This window comes from Clarias gariepinus, chromosome 9, assembly GCF_024256425.1.
Source record: "Clarias gariepinus isolate MV-2021 ecotype Netherlands chromosome 9, CGAR_prim_01v2, whole genome shotgun sequence".
Lineage (NCBI taxonomy): Eukaryota > Metazoa > Chordata > Actinopteri > Siluriformes > Clariidae > Clarias > Clarias gariepinus.
Window position 1 is genome coordinate 29,641,560 of NC_071108.1, and position 14,294 is coordinate 29,655,853.

At 37.4% G+C, this 14,294-nt stretch overlaps 2 protein-coding genes across 3 annotated transcripts in view; one reads left to right on the forward strand and one right to left on the reverse strand.

The window, feature by feature from the left end:
* Window positions 1–1,358: 1,358 nt before the first annotated feature.
* On the reverse strand, window positions 1,359–2,507 carry LOC128529716 (C2 calcium-dependent domain-containing protein 4C). Its single transcript, XM_053503195.1, has one exon. It carries the CDS (start codon window positions 2,505–2,507, stop codon window positions 1,359–1,361), a length of 1,149 nt encoding a protein of 382 aa, XP_053359170.1.
* Window positions 2,508–8,159: 5,652 nt separating this feature from the next.
* LOC128530216 (glycerol-3-phosphate acyltransferase 4-like) overlaps window positions 8,160–14,294 on the forward strand; it is a 30,237-nt gene continuing 24,102 nt past the window's right edge. The window contains exon 1 of one of the 2 annotated variants that reach the window (XM_053503999.1): window positions 8,160–8,252. The gene's annotated coding sequence lies outside the window, so the exon portion shown is untranslated. Of the gene's footprint in view, window positions 8,253–9,224; window positions 9,320–14,294 lie in introns of those variants that run through there. The other variant, XM_053503998.1, reaches the window with a different exon arrangement.

Genomic DNA, 14,294 nt, shown 5'->3' on the forward strand with positions numbered 1-14,294 from the left:
TAATAAGTAAATAACACCACAAAAGAATATTTGCATGCCTGTAAAGGAAGCAACATATTACATGACCAATTTTTATATGAAAAAAAAATGAAATAACATTTTGCACAGTATTGTAAGTAATACAGCTGGGAAACATTAACATTAGGTTTTTTGTTTCCATCTGAAAACTGGTCTGTCATTTAATATGTCGCTTTCTTTACAGGCATACAAATATTCCTTTGTAATGTTCTTTATTTCTAATATTTAAAGTAATGTTTGGGAAATTCACAGCATTGGAAGACTCTTATCCAGAGTAACTTACAGTTTTATCTCCTTATACTGTACATCTGAGCAGTGGGGTGTTAAGGGCCTTTCTCAAGGGCCCAACAGTGGCAACTTGGGGTTTGAATCTGGGACCTTACGATCAGTAGTCCAATGCATTAACTACTGAGCTACCCTTTGTGACTGGTGAATGGTTTTGTACATAATAAAACAGACATGATATAGCAAAAGTTGTACTAAAGCAAATATTTCTCACAACAATAACGCAACATACTTGAATTCCCGTGCAATATGTCTATATACACATATACAAAAACAAAGTCATAAAATTATTAACTACACCAACTATAACTAAACCTTTTAGGTTCTATACGTTTTTTTTAATTGTAAGTCTGTTAAATGTTGTCTAATGTGAAATGTATTGATGGTGTATAATATTAACAAATACTATACCGTGTATAATTTAAAGATAATCCAAAATTAAATTCATGATTTAGCCTTTATTCGCCATTCATTATCTACAGTATACCTCTTATCCTGTGTAGGGTTGGAGCGGGCCTGGAGCATATCCTAGCAAACTTAGGGCACGAAGAGGTGGACACTGTGCCATTTGAACTCAGGGCAAGAGCACAAACATTGGCACACTTTGAGCAATTTGGAAATGTCAAATGGTGAGATATAAACCACTAGTCCTGGAAGTGCAAGTTGACAGTCTTCTTCTTCTTCTGATACTTTTGATTGTGAACTTTTATTCATTCATTCAGCTTTAGTAAACACTTTTCCCTGGTCAGAATCACACAGGCTTGTCCAGGAACATTGGATACACCCTGAATTAAACTGCTGCACACACATTTACTCCTAGAGCCAATTTACCAATCAGCATACCAGATAAAGAGAAAAACTGGAGAACCAAGAGGAAACCCAAACAACACATACAGGACATACTAGATAATAACCTAAGATTAGGATTGGTCTCAGGACCCCAGGATAGTGGAGCTGTAAGGCAGTATTATGAGCATTGTGAGCATTCTACCCTCAACAAAATCAAATCAAGCACATAGTTTTTTATGGTGGAAAAATCTATTTTAGTATTGCTTTTACAGTGCTAGTAGCTCAGCAAGTGGCTTGTTGATAACCCCAAGCACTGCGGCCCTCCCCAGACCAGAGTTTTTCTCCAGCACCTTCACCCTGATTGCAAAGTTATTCAACCACTGCTCCTCTCCTTCTGGTTTTGTGAAAAAGAAGTCCTCGTTGAACACAGGGTTGCGACAGTTCCTGATGACAGCGCTGTGCTGCCGCTGCAGCTTGCCTGGACTGAGGCTCAAGGTAAGACCGCAATGCAGTGGCCGGGGGTCACCGGGTTCACGCAGGTCTTCTACAGAGATCACCCGAATTCGAATGGTGGACAGATCTCCATCCATGTTGGCACGAGAGGCCGAGAGACGAATACAACCCCTACGTGGGAGGAGGAGGACGTGCTCGCTATTGAGTCGTTCCTGACAATGTAGCATGTCTAGTTGAAACTGAAGAGGAGGGGCTAAGGTTGAAGAAGGAGGTCGGGTAACACGGCTATCTCTTGCAAATTTGGGTTTGTCATTTGTGTTTGTGAGTGAATGATCTTTATAAAGGGATTCTTTTGATGATGAGTGTGTCTTTGAAATGATCTCATGTTTGCTCCTGATCGGAGGTGGTGAGCTGTGAGGGGAGGAGTCAGCAGAAGAACAGGTGTCACTCTCAACGCTGCCCACTTTCAGCAGTGCTATGGAGGGCAGTTTTGGAACCGCCTTTTTGGTCATCCGGTCAAGTGTGTAGCTTGAAAGTGAAGAGTGAAACAACGACTCCTTGCGCCTAGTGTTTGGACTCTCAAAAAATCCAGACTCGTAGTTTTTTAATGAAAATGGAATTGGTTTCATTGGTCCTCTCATGGCTACCCTGGTGCCCTTGGTTTTATCTGTCTCCATCACTGTAGGAGTTGTGTCAGAGTTTGCTTGAGAGCTCTCACTGCAGCTGACTCCAGTGTCCCCAGGGCGGTGTAAAACAATGCTCTCCGCTGCAACTAGAGAGCGTCTGCTCAACCGGGGAGGCAGGAAGAAGTCAGGAATTTGGTCCGGTGTCAGGATATTGCTGTGAAGTTTGCTGAAGAGATTTGCTTTGGCTGAAATCGCTTCTGAGTTTTTACACACAAGCCGGCTTATTTCCAGTGGAAAGTTCTCAGCACTCTCTTGGACTTTTCGAAGGATCCACATTGTCTCTGCCTTAAAAAAGTTAACAATTAAAGTATTAATTAATGGGGTTTTAGGCACTGATGAAACCTTTAGAATGAGAGACAAAAAAAAAAAAGTGTTCAGTGTCATTCCACTTGGCCTGAATTGGTTCGTTAAACATTTAGAATGATCTGGATGTCTCTAAGGCATATTACTTTTAAAGACAGACTTTTTCAATACCGTATGCACATTCCAACATGTATCAAATTTATATTCAAGTATAAAATTCAATATTACTCCTTTGTTTAATTCATTTTTTTTTATTATTATTATTCAATGAATATACATAAAGTGTTTTTAATCTTAGGCTCTTACCTTAAAAGAACTTCAAAGGAACCAAGTGGAGATTCTTTTTGCTGGTACACACTGTAAGTCACTGTGGACGTATTTATATTCTGGGAACTCTGAACTCCCCTCACCGTTAGATCCATCACAGCCAATCACAGTCAAAAGTCAAAATCATGCCTCCTCTGTCGACATTGCACCCTTTTTCTTTCTTTCTTTTTTTTTTATATCCGTCCATTAGGAGCAGAACACAGATCAGTTATCCCCTTACAATATGGCTAAAGTAGGTCATTATTGGCGGGATTAAACCTGATCTCAGGTCACGCAGACATCAGAGTGACATCAAACACAGTTTAACCGTCTGGCTCTTTGACTCTCTTTGTTAAAGGCCAGCAGTGACCTCATTTATGACCTTCAAAGAGCTTATGGTTCTAGTAAAAGCACCACCTGTTGAGGGATTTTTTTTCCCCTGGGAGGAAGGTAGGAGGAATAAGGGATAAAGGAAGGCAAACTCAGGTCACATTAAATGAGACGGTTCTAGCACTTTTATTGTGTTGGCCAGTTGTAAAATGTATAAATTACATTTAATGAAATACATGTTTTGTTTGTTTAGATCATGGATGAAAACCAAACCAACTGTAATAATGCAAACAGGAAATCAGAAGTGAGGACCCTTACTGTGGGTATGGTTTTAAAAATCAAAGCTTGTAAAATCATATTATAGTGAAAAGAAGAAGGATAGCACTATTTTAGTAAAATATTCGATTCTGCATTAATACATGTATGTAATTTATTCCATCCATCCATCTAGAAACCTCTGTAGTTTAACTAGAGACAGTGGAGGCCAACGGTGATGGTCAGAACCGTGTGTTTAAAAATATATATTTATTTCCATTTTTAAGACCATGGTAGGATCTCTGAGTAACATTCAGCATTCACACACTACAGGCAAAAATGGCGACCTGGGGACGCCAATTAGCCTAACCTGCATGTCTTTGGACTTAGGGAGGAAACCGGAGTACCTGGGGGAAACCCACCAAGCACGAAGAAAACGTGCAAACTCCGTGTGCATAGATCCCGAGGTGCGAATCGACTGTTGGGATAAAACAGCTCGGATGGTGTAGGGATCTCTATACCCATCTGTCCTGGCAGTTTCTTCAACCTTTTGTATAGTGGATGCACTAGTTGCAGAAATGTTTAGGCTTAAGACCATGATTAGTCAGTTCTTCCCCCAACCCATTTGTAAAGGATGACAAATAACATGGAATAAATATTTACCAGGAAAATTCCCTGAATGTAAATGCAGGTGACAGCATGTTGGAGCCTTAACATGTAACTAAGTATCATTATAAAGGCATGCAATTTAGTGCATAATAGTAAATGATTTGAATGTGTTCGCATACGATTGGGTTTAAGGGTTAAATTAAAAAGGATGTAAATAATACAAACTCTGTAAAACAAGAGCACCATCTTCTGGACTTGTGGTTTGTCCTCCATGTAGTGAATTAACTTTAATTACAAAGGATTTGGAAGGCTTATTTTTTAAGATGAAATAAATAAAACTAGATATTGGTATTTTACTAAACTTTCTTTCACTTTTAAACATTTATATACTCTACAATGGCTTTATACAAGTATATTTTATAGTTTACATATACCTAGTTTTGTATCTAGAATAATGTATATTAAAAAGTATATTAAGTACCATTCAAGTTTGGACATGCCGTATAATTCTGTGGTCTTTCCTGATTTGATTTCTTTCTACCTAGGAAAACAATGCTGAAGTCATCCAAAATATGCAATAATCTCTTTTGAGCTAATGAGTTGCGTCTGCTACTGTGCTTATGTTCTGTAAAGCTCTAATCTGAGGTGCTGGTTGAGGTTAATTGGTGATTTCTAAGGCTAGTAACTCTAAATGAACTTCTCCTCTGCAGCAGAGATAAGTTTTGGTCTTGCTTTCTTGGAATGATCTTAATGAGAGCCGGTTTCATTGTGGTGCTTGAAAGGGTTTTGCAAATGCATGTGATAATACTGTTCTCACAAGAACTATTCCAGAACAGCTGACCTTCATGTCCTAAAATAGTAACTGACAGTTGTTGTTGTTGTTAATTTATTATCTTAAGCTGAATGTATGTTTTTTTTTTTTACAGTATTGTTTCGGAATGTAGAAAATGAAATATTCAAAGGTCAAATCACTCTTTTTAACCGTGGTGAGCAAAAAAGCTTAGAATTGACAACATGTTGAACCTTAAGGCAGATCAGACCTCCAAGGTTCCTGTCAGCCATGAAGAAAGCTGAAGCCGAAGGAAATGTCTTAATATTGTTCACGAAATCAATAACAAAGCCATATATCCAGTCAGGCGGCAATTAGTGTTCCCAAATTGCCTGTAATGTGTGTATGAGCGTTTGTGTGTGTAGTGTGTGTGCTCTAGATACTGTAGGTAGGCACCCAGTCTAGGGTGTACCCTGCCTCCTGTCCTAAGTCTTCTGGGTAATGCCCCAGGGCCCCTGCATCCCTAAATACAGGATAAATGGTATAGATGATAAATGAGTTAAGAAGCCTTAAACACATTCATTTTTTGGAAACTAAATTTTCCTTTCCTTTAATACATTTTTAAATTTCAGTTTGTCACGTACACAACCATACGCAGTGTGATATAAGGGAAATACGACTGTTTGTGACCTAAAAAAAGAAAAGATAAAATAGAATAAGAAGTAAATATAAAATTTACAAATGTACCAGTCATTCTTGAGAACTGGGATAAAACATGTCCAGTACAAAGTATTATGTTAAGCTGAATCCACTTCATTAATGGCTGTTAAAAATAATAACATACAAAATACATACACTACAATTATTCAACCCTAATTTTTAATTTGTGTCCTGAGTTTCTGTTCACACCTCAGACATTCCTAAATAAATAAAGGGAGGCAATCTTGTGGTCAACTGAAACTCCAAAGAATCCTTTATGACTCCCTGTTTGATCTATAACCTGTTCAGTTGCTCAGGTTCTTTAAGTTGGATTATTCTTTTTATATTTTAAAGATATGACATTGATACTGCTGTGGTCACATCCATAACATCCATTATATTAAATTTGGGGTAATTTTTTTGTATAATTACAATTTTTTTCATATAATTTTTATAATAATTCTCCTCCACACATTACTTACTCACTTGGACACTAGAAGGGGGAATTATGTTAAAATGCTCTTTATCGACTACAACTCTGCATTTAATACCATAATTCCCTCCACACTCACCACCAAGCTGGAGCATCTGGGACTCAGCTCATCTCTGTGTCAGTGGATCTCTAATTTTCTAACTGGCAGACCACAGGCAGTAAAGATGGGCGGACATGTCTCAGCCTCTATCACTCTCAGCACTGGAGCCCCCCAGGGGTGTGTTCTGAGCCCCCTGCTGTACTCTTTGTACACATATGACTGTGTGGCCACTACCAGCTCCACCACCATCATTAAGTTTGCTGACGACACCGTAGTGGTGGGCCTGATCTCTGATAACAACAAGACAGCCTACCTGAAGGTGATTGGGAATCTGGAGAACTGGTGCCAGAGGAACAACCTCCTTCTAAACGTCAGTAGGACAAAGGAGTTAATAGAGGACTTCAGCACTAAGCAGGAGAGGAACTACCAGACCCCCGTAAAAATGACAGCCCAGTGGAGAGAGTGGACAGCTTTAAATACCTCGGTGTTCACATCACGCAGGACCTGTCATGGTCCTGTCACATCAACACCTCAGACGCTTGAAAGACTTCAGACTGCCCTTCAAGGTGCTCAGGAACTTTTACTTCTGCACCATAGAGAGCATCCTGATGGGAAACATCTCAACCTGGTTCGGGAACAGCACCATGCAGGACAGACGAGCTCTATAAAGGGTGGTGCTATCAGCAGAGCGCACCATCCGGCACCGAGCTCCCTGACCTGCACTCAATCTACAGCAGGCGGTGCTGGACCAATGGACTTTTCTTTCTGTTGAGGTCAGGAAAGCGATTCCGCTCCCTGAAGGCCAACACAGAGAGACTGAGGAGGAACTTCTTCCCGCAGGCGATACGGCCTCTTAATCAGTACACCACACAGTACTGATTCACACAGTCTGGACATACTGGACATTTGTTTACACTAGTGGCCACTGCACAACTACGCTTCCTGGTCATTAGGTAAATCACTCTATAACAAGCCACTTTAAATAAATCACTTTAAGCATATTTGCACTGCACGAGACACTTTAAATATGTGGACTGCACAACCCTGGACATTACCATTTCCTTTTTTACCATTTATTCTAACTTTATTCCACAAAAATGACATAAATCCATACCTACGTTGTACAGCTGTTTTCTTTTTGTTTTATGTTTCTATATTGTGTATTTTGTTGTAGTTATTTTATTTTAACTTTAATTTTATATTTTATTTTATTCTTCCTAGTTAAATTTACCTTTCTATTTTATTTTTCATATATATTTCTTATTCATAGTCTTTTATTTTAAGGTCACGACCAGTTGTCTAAGCATTTCACTGCATATCGTGCTGTGTATGACTGTGTATGTGACAAATAAAATTTGAATTTGAATTTGAATTTCAAGCACATTAATTTGCATCTAGCAAATTATGCAAAAACAAACTGGCTCCCACACTCATTTTAGAAGTTTTCAGCATAATGTGGACTTTTGTCAACACCGTCACATGTCAAAACTGTCAGGAAATTATTGTGTGACAGTTTTGTCAAATACATTCAAATTAAGTTTTATTTCACTAATTTAAATACTTTTTACAATTTTTTTAGCAAAACGTTAGTTTTTGTTAATTTTAATTATCATATTAAGATATATCAATACATCTTTCAAAGTTCTCTTCTCTAATAACTTACTAAAATTTACCCACAGCTCTGCCAGTGTAAATGAGGTTTACCCGTGCAGATCCTGGCGCTTGTGTGCTACCGTTACCTGCGAATGGAGTGTGCGGTCAACTCGCTGCCGCTCCTCAAGCTGCTCTAATGTTTCAGCAGCCCCTACCTCTGCCTGTCGTATGCACTCTTGCTGTAGAGGCTCTGCAGTTGACCCTGAGTTCAGCCTGATGTACCTGTTTTCGTTGCAGACGATGCTGCCTACTGTTACATTCAATGAGGAATGCCTGTAACATGATCACAACATGATGGAAAAGTTAGTGATGACGCTGCCTACTGTTACAGTCGCTGAGGTACGCCTGTGACACAGCTGATAATGTGGATAAAGCTGATAACACCAAATACCATCTGCCAACATGACTGCCCACGGCCATGCACCACCCGCCGCCCACTGCCCAAGCAAACAAACAGAATTTCTGTTATATATAGATGTAAATAGCAGATGGTCCACTGTGGCCACCCCTAACGGGAGCAGCTGAAAGACTAACAACATATACTATAGATGTCAACACCGTCAGGTAGGACTTTTTGCCTTTTATGTTTTTGTTTTTTGGTAAATTCTTCCCACAATCGTGTATTTTTAAAGAAATATTACATTTCTTAACTTTAAGGAAGATTTTATTGATAGGATTACTACATTACTGTTTTTAGGTAAAAAGCAGGGATGGATCTTTTAAAATAACTTAGGCAAAGTCACTTTTTCTTCTAATTGAATGCTATTAAAAGGTGCTGCATTGAATTTTGTAATAATTGCAAGACAGTTAAAAAACTTGATTATTAGACAAAATAATTTTTTATATCTGATGGTGTTGACAAAAATCCTGTAATGCACTAAAAAAGTTGTCATTTTTACAAACAAAATATTGTTCTAAAACAGGGTTTGATAATTCAACAATATATATTAAGTTTTTAGAAATAATATATTTATTTTCAAATTAAAAACATGTATTGTGCCAGTTCTCAAGAATGACTGATACAATATACTGGTATAATAAAATAAAATAAAAGATAAAAGACTTAAATATATACAATGTATAATTTAAAAGTATAAACTGTATAAACTATATGTTATATGGAATGTGCAAAAATATAAAGGTTATTAGAGGGTTAAATCGTTTTATCGTTCAAACATTCATCCATAAAAATGATTATTTATTATTATTACACGGATTATTTGAGATTAAATATCAACCAAAAATATCTTTTAACCTTAATTCAATATAAATGTAACACCTATCGTATAATCAGATTCACTATCCACCACTAGAGGGCAACATTAGCTACACTTAGCCTATATATTTTTATCTGTTGTATTTTTCCCCACCTGTATTTCCAACGGCCCCGCCTCCTGCGCGAGAGAGTAGACTTTTCTCATTGGACGCATGAAGTGTTAAACCAACAATAATGCGTGACGTTTATGATTACTAGCCAATCCTGATACAGGAGGCGGGGTTTATTGAATACGGGTGGAAAGAGAAAAAAAGGCACAGCCAGTCTGCGTGAAGCCGGTGGCGGTCATGTCCAGCGGAATAATAAACTATAGGGAAACTGGACAAAGCTGAGCGACTGACATCTGAGCCGCCGGGTGAGTTTACAGGATAAGACATTATAACACTTCGTCTAGCGAGAGACCAACATGACATTTGAGTTACATAGACATAGACATACATAAATAATCTGATTAACGGTAAGTGCAATAACACACATGATCCTGATTAAGATGTTATAAACGGTTATATCTGTTATAAGCGAAACTCTTCATGTTTTTTTAACCAATAGATCACTCTGAAATCAATAATCTGACAGCTGCTGTAAACCTAATTGTGACAATCAAGCAGCTACTGTATACTGATCATCATCATAACCTAAAGATATACTGTAAATGATTCAGTAATACCGTTAAGAGGGGAGATCAAAGCTTTGGTTCGTATTTAAAAAAAGAAACAAAGTATTCAGATGATGTGTGCTTAAATGCTTTGTAGTTCTACTGTACATTCTCTCTGTGGACGTGCAACAGTTGGATGAAAGAAAACCGTTCCCTGTAGTTAAAGTGTTCCCATGTCGTTTCAGGGGAAAGTGCTGAAGCACTCAGATGACGTCATAGACTGCGTTGCATATTGTTCGAATTGCAAAAAAAAGTTTCATCAGAATGAAAAAAAAAAAACAGGAAATAAATGAAATTTAGATCTGATCAGCATGTTGGCTGAGTGGTTAGAGCCTGGGTTCGATGCCCTCCTCGGTTCTGTGCGCATGGAGATCCACTCCATCCAGGGTGTACCCCGCCTTGTAACGTGGGATAGGCTCCAGGCCCCCTGTGTACAGTGTACTGTGTACAGGATAAAGTGGTATAAACGATGAGTGAGTGAGTAAGTACAGTAGCTCCTGATAGTATCTGCTATAGACCTTTTGCAGTCACGTGACTGCCATGATGTCAGTGGCAACATCTGATTATGGTGACATACTGGTAGCACTTTTGAAGGGCCATTGGTGGCTCAATGGTGGGTTTCTTGCCTGCCATGCGGTTTCGGTTCCGCCTCAAAACCCAAACTCCAGCTGCTGGACGCAGTGCCGGTCCCAGGCCCGGGTGAAATGGGAGGGTTGTGTCAGGGAGGGTATCCAGCATAAAACTGATGTAAGACCTGTGCCAAGTTGTGTGCACATTGGATCGCGAAACCTTCATGGGAGCAGCTGAAAGACCAACAACAACTGGTAGCACTTTGTGGTATGTTGGTTTAACAGTATCAGAATATACTCTCTGTTGCTTTAATACTGGTGGTGCTTTCTGACATGTGAAGTTATTCATCAATCCATAAATCGATGTGATGAAGAAATAAATGATAAAAACAATAATAGAAAAAAAACGTTCAATACTAAACATGACCACAAAACGTTGGGACTAGTAGTATGGATTTCTGGACAGGGCGCTATGCAGTGAAAGTGAAAGTCTAAAGTATTTAAGACTAATAGTTAGAATAAATTTATAGAATAACAGAAATAACATTAATTGACATTGTTGATAATTACATCGAAAATGTTGAGTATTTCAGAGCCAAAAACCCAGAAAGATTACCTGATGGTTACCCGATTCTTTTTTTACTCAGATGAAAGGGTAACCTAGCAACTGATAGCTTCTGTTCTGCTGATTATTTCATAATTATATAAAATTATCTTATATTATTTCATAAGTGGTGGACTTCATAACTTATTGAAAAGAGAAACAAACCTATTAAAATGGATAAAAAGGGTAGTAAGGACATGAATTTAAGAAGTTTGATTTGTTATCATAATGTCATTAGACGGCGTACAAATATGTGATTCCTCCTATTGGTTTCATGGCGTTTGCTAACGTTAGCATTAGCTCATTTAGTGCTTATGTTGAAAATAAGACTATGCTGTGGAATACGCTGTGCTTTACTGTTTAAAAAAGTATGTGCAGGTAATGTTAACTAACACTGACATTCCACGCTTTCTAATCAATAGCTGACTAACTAACTATATTACATCCCAAATAGAGTCGAATGAAAAGCTAGTGCACTCTATAAGGTGTACAATCCCTTGTTCTATACACCAAGTAGTGCCCTAGGGATTTGGGGTTCAGCCTCGTGTTAGAAGCTAGTTAGTGTTGCATTTTGCGGTAACCATGAAACATAACAATTACGGTTGAGAGGCAATTCAGAACGACTGAGAAGCAGTTACTTAAAAGACAAAGTGTTGTTTAAGATGGCATAAAGCTGTGTTTTCTTGATTTCTTGTGGTTTTGTAATCTCACAGCAAAATAATTATACAGATTTACAAATCACTTTTGCAGCTTTAACCGCTTGTGGTCGGTCATGTTGCCAGATTGGGCTGTTTTCTGCCCAGTTGGATGACTTGTTATCAGTAATAAAACTTGGCCAGATTTTGTTTATTCACTGCACTTCATATGTTATACATAACTTGATATATTTAAGCAATTTCCCTCTGGGATTAATAAAGTTATTTGAATCTTGAATTGAATTGAATCTTGAATATAGTAAGTCATGTACATGAGTATGGCAGATATTCTTTATATAGATTATAAAGAATATAGAACATTAACCTAACAGTGACTTGTGGCTAAGGTACAAAATGCAGGCCCTTTAAAGGGCTTAAAACCTGTAGCTTGTTATCAAGGAACCAGAACATCCATAACATATCTAAAAAAAAAACGTGCACATAAGGTATACTGTACTGTATATAGGGATACACCCTGAGTCTGTTGTCAAAGCCGCTGTTTTGTTTGTGGAAACTTTATAGACCCTTTCCGAGCAGTCAGATTGGTGAATTTACTAGCACTGTCGTGTAATAGAGTGGTTTATAACAATAGTCTAATAACTCGTCTAGAATGTCAAAAACACAAAAATGGCACCTCAGACTGAGTGTTTATGTTAGGTTTAATTACAAAATTTGGTCATAGGTAACATAGTGATCTGTGTTTGGTTGTTTAAAATAATAAACTGTGATCAGTCATTGGAAATAACTATGATATGTGTTTGGTCATTAAAAATAATAATAATAATGATCTGTAATTGATCATTGGAAATAATATTGATCTAGTGATTGGCTATTGGAAATAATATTGATATGTGATTGGTCATTGGAAATAACTATGATATGTATTTGGTCATTGAAAATAATGATGATGATAATAATAATAATAATAATAATAATAATAATAATAAAAAAAAATAATAATGATCTGTAATTGGTCATTGGAAATATTACTGATCTGTGATTTAGTTATTGGGAATAATAATGATCTCTGATTGGATATTGGAAATAATAATGATATGTGATTGGTTATTGGAAATAATAATGATCTCTGATTGGTCATTGGAAATAATAATGATCTCTGATTGGTCATTGGAAATAATAATGCTATGTGATTGGTCATTGGAAATAACTATGATATGTGATTTGTCATTTGAAATAATGATCTTTGATTGGTCATTGGAAAAATAATAATCTGTATTTGGTCATTTGAAGTAATTATGACCTGTGATTGCTTATTGGAAACACTTAACTATGATCTGTGATTGGAAATTGGAAATAACTATGATCTGATATTGATCAATGGGAATAATAACGATCCGTATTTGATCATTGGAAATAATAGTAATGATCACATTTGACTGGGAATTGTAGATAATAATGATTTGTGATTGGCTGCTTGATGGTGAAATGTGCTCGTTCATTGAAAACTGTAGTGTTCATACAACTGTGCAGGCTGAATCTGAGCTTTCAGCTTGTTTAACTAGCAGCTGTGACATGAATTGGAGGCGTACAGAGTGCACAAGTGCAACTAACATAACATAACTAACATAAGTCACTCATTTTGTCATTAGACTTTTTCTGAGATAAAGTTGCTCGCCATTAACAAATCTAACAGTAAAGTCAGTAAATTGGTAACCCCGGCCACTTCATGACAGCCAGCTAACGAAACAGCTAAGAATACTTAATTCATGCGTGACAGTCGCCTCAGTTTCACTGGTGAGACAAAACATAGTTGTTCTTGTTGATGTCCACATGCAGTGCTCTGTGTATCACAATATGAGCTCTGTGGCAGAACGTCACACCAGCTCTGCTAAAGTCAGATTTATGTTAGTGCAGCAGATCTTCTCCCACTCCTGCACTGTGGGAGGAACCTCGCTCAAACAGCTCCTTGTTCTGATTCCCCAGAGCCGATATGAAATTAACCCTCTCCGTTCCTCCACTTTACTTCTCAACTTTCTACTTAATCAAGAGCCTTAAAGAGAAAAACCCAACATGAAGCTCTAGAATTTACATCTGATCTTTAAGCGGTGGCAAAAAATGTTGTTAATTGTGCATTTTTTTGCTTTTTCCACCCAAAAATTACCCCAAATGTAGGCCAGTCACACTGTTTGGTGTGATTCCAGCTTCTAGCTTCTGCCTCCTTAAAGACTGGATGTTTACTGGCATGCTGGATTTGATGACTATATGAATAATTCTTGCTTTAATGTAAAAAGTTGAAATTACGATGCTAATCTAGCAAACTCATTCGTTTAAAAGTGATCTCACGAAGGAGATTTCACTAAGCAGGAGCAGGCATATTGGGAAGTACAAGTTTTTTTTAGAGAATATTTAGATGGAGATGCATTTGAAATTTTCTTTTTTTTTTTTTTTTTTTTTAATAAAAAATCTGTAGACTTTTCATGGTTCAAGTGAATAATTGCATATTTGTACATTTTGATTAAACTATATCCTCAAGATCCAAGATTTTAGGCTTGTACACAGAGGATACAGAAAGTGCATGATGTAAATTGGAATAAATATACTGTATATGTACGATGAGCGTTCAAATCAAACTGGGACTTTTAATGAACTTCGTGAAAAAACAAAGATGGACATACAAAAGACCTCAAGCACAGTACGGTGATGAACCTGACCTCGCTCCAAGTTATTTACACATGTTTTGACTATTAAAGGAGTTCCTGGGAGGCCAGTGTTTAAGACGCAGACGTCTTAACAATCATGGATCTGAAAGTCAAAAAAACGTCAAGCATTAGTAAAACAGTGCATTA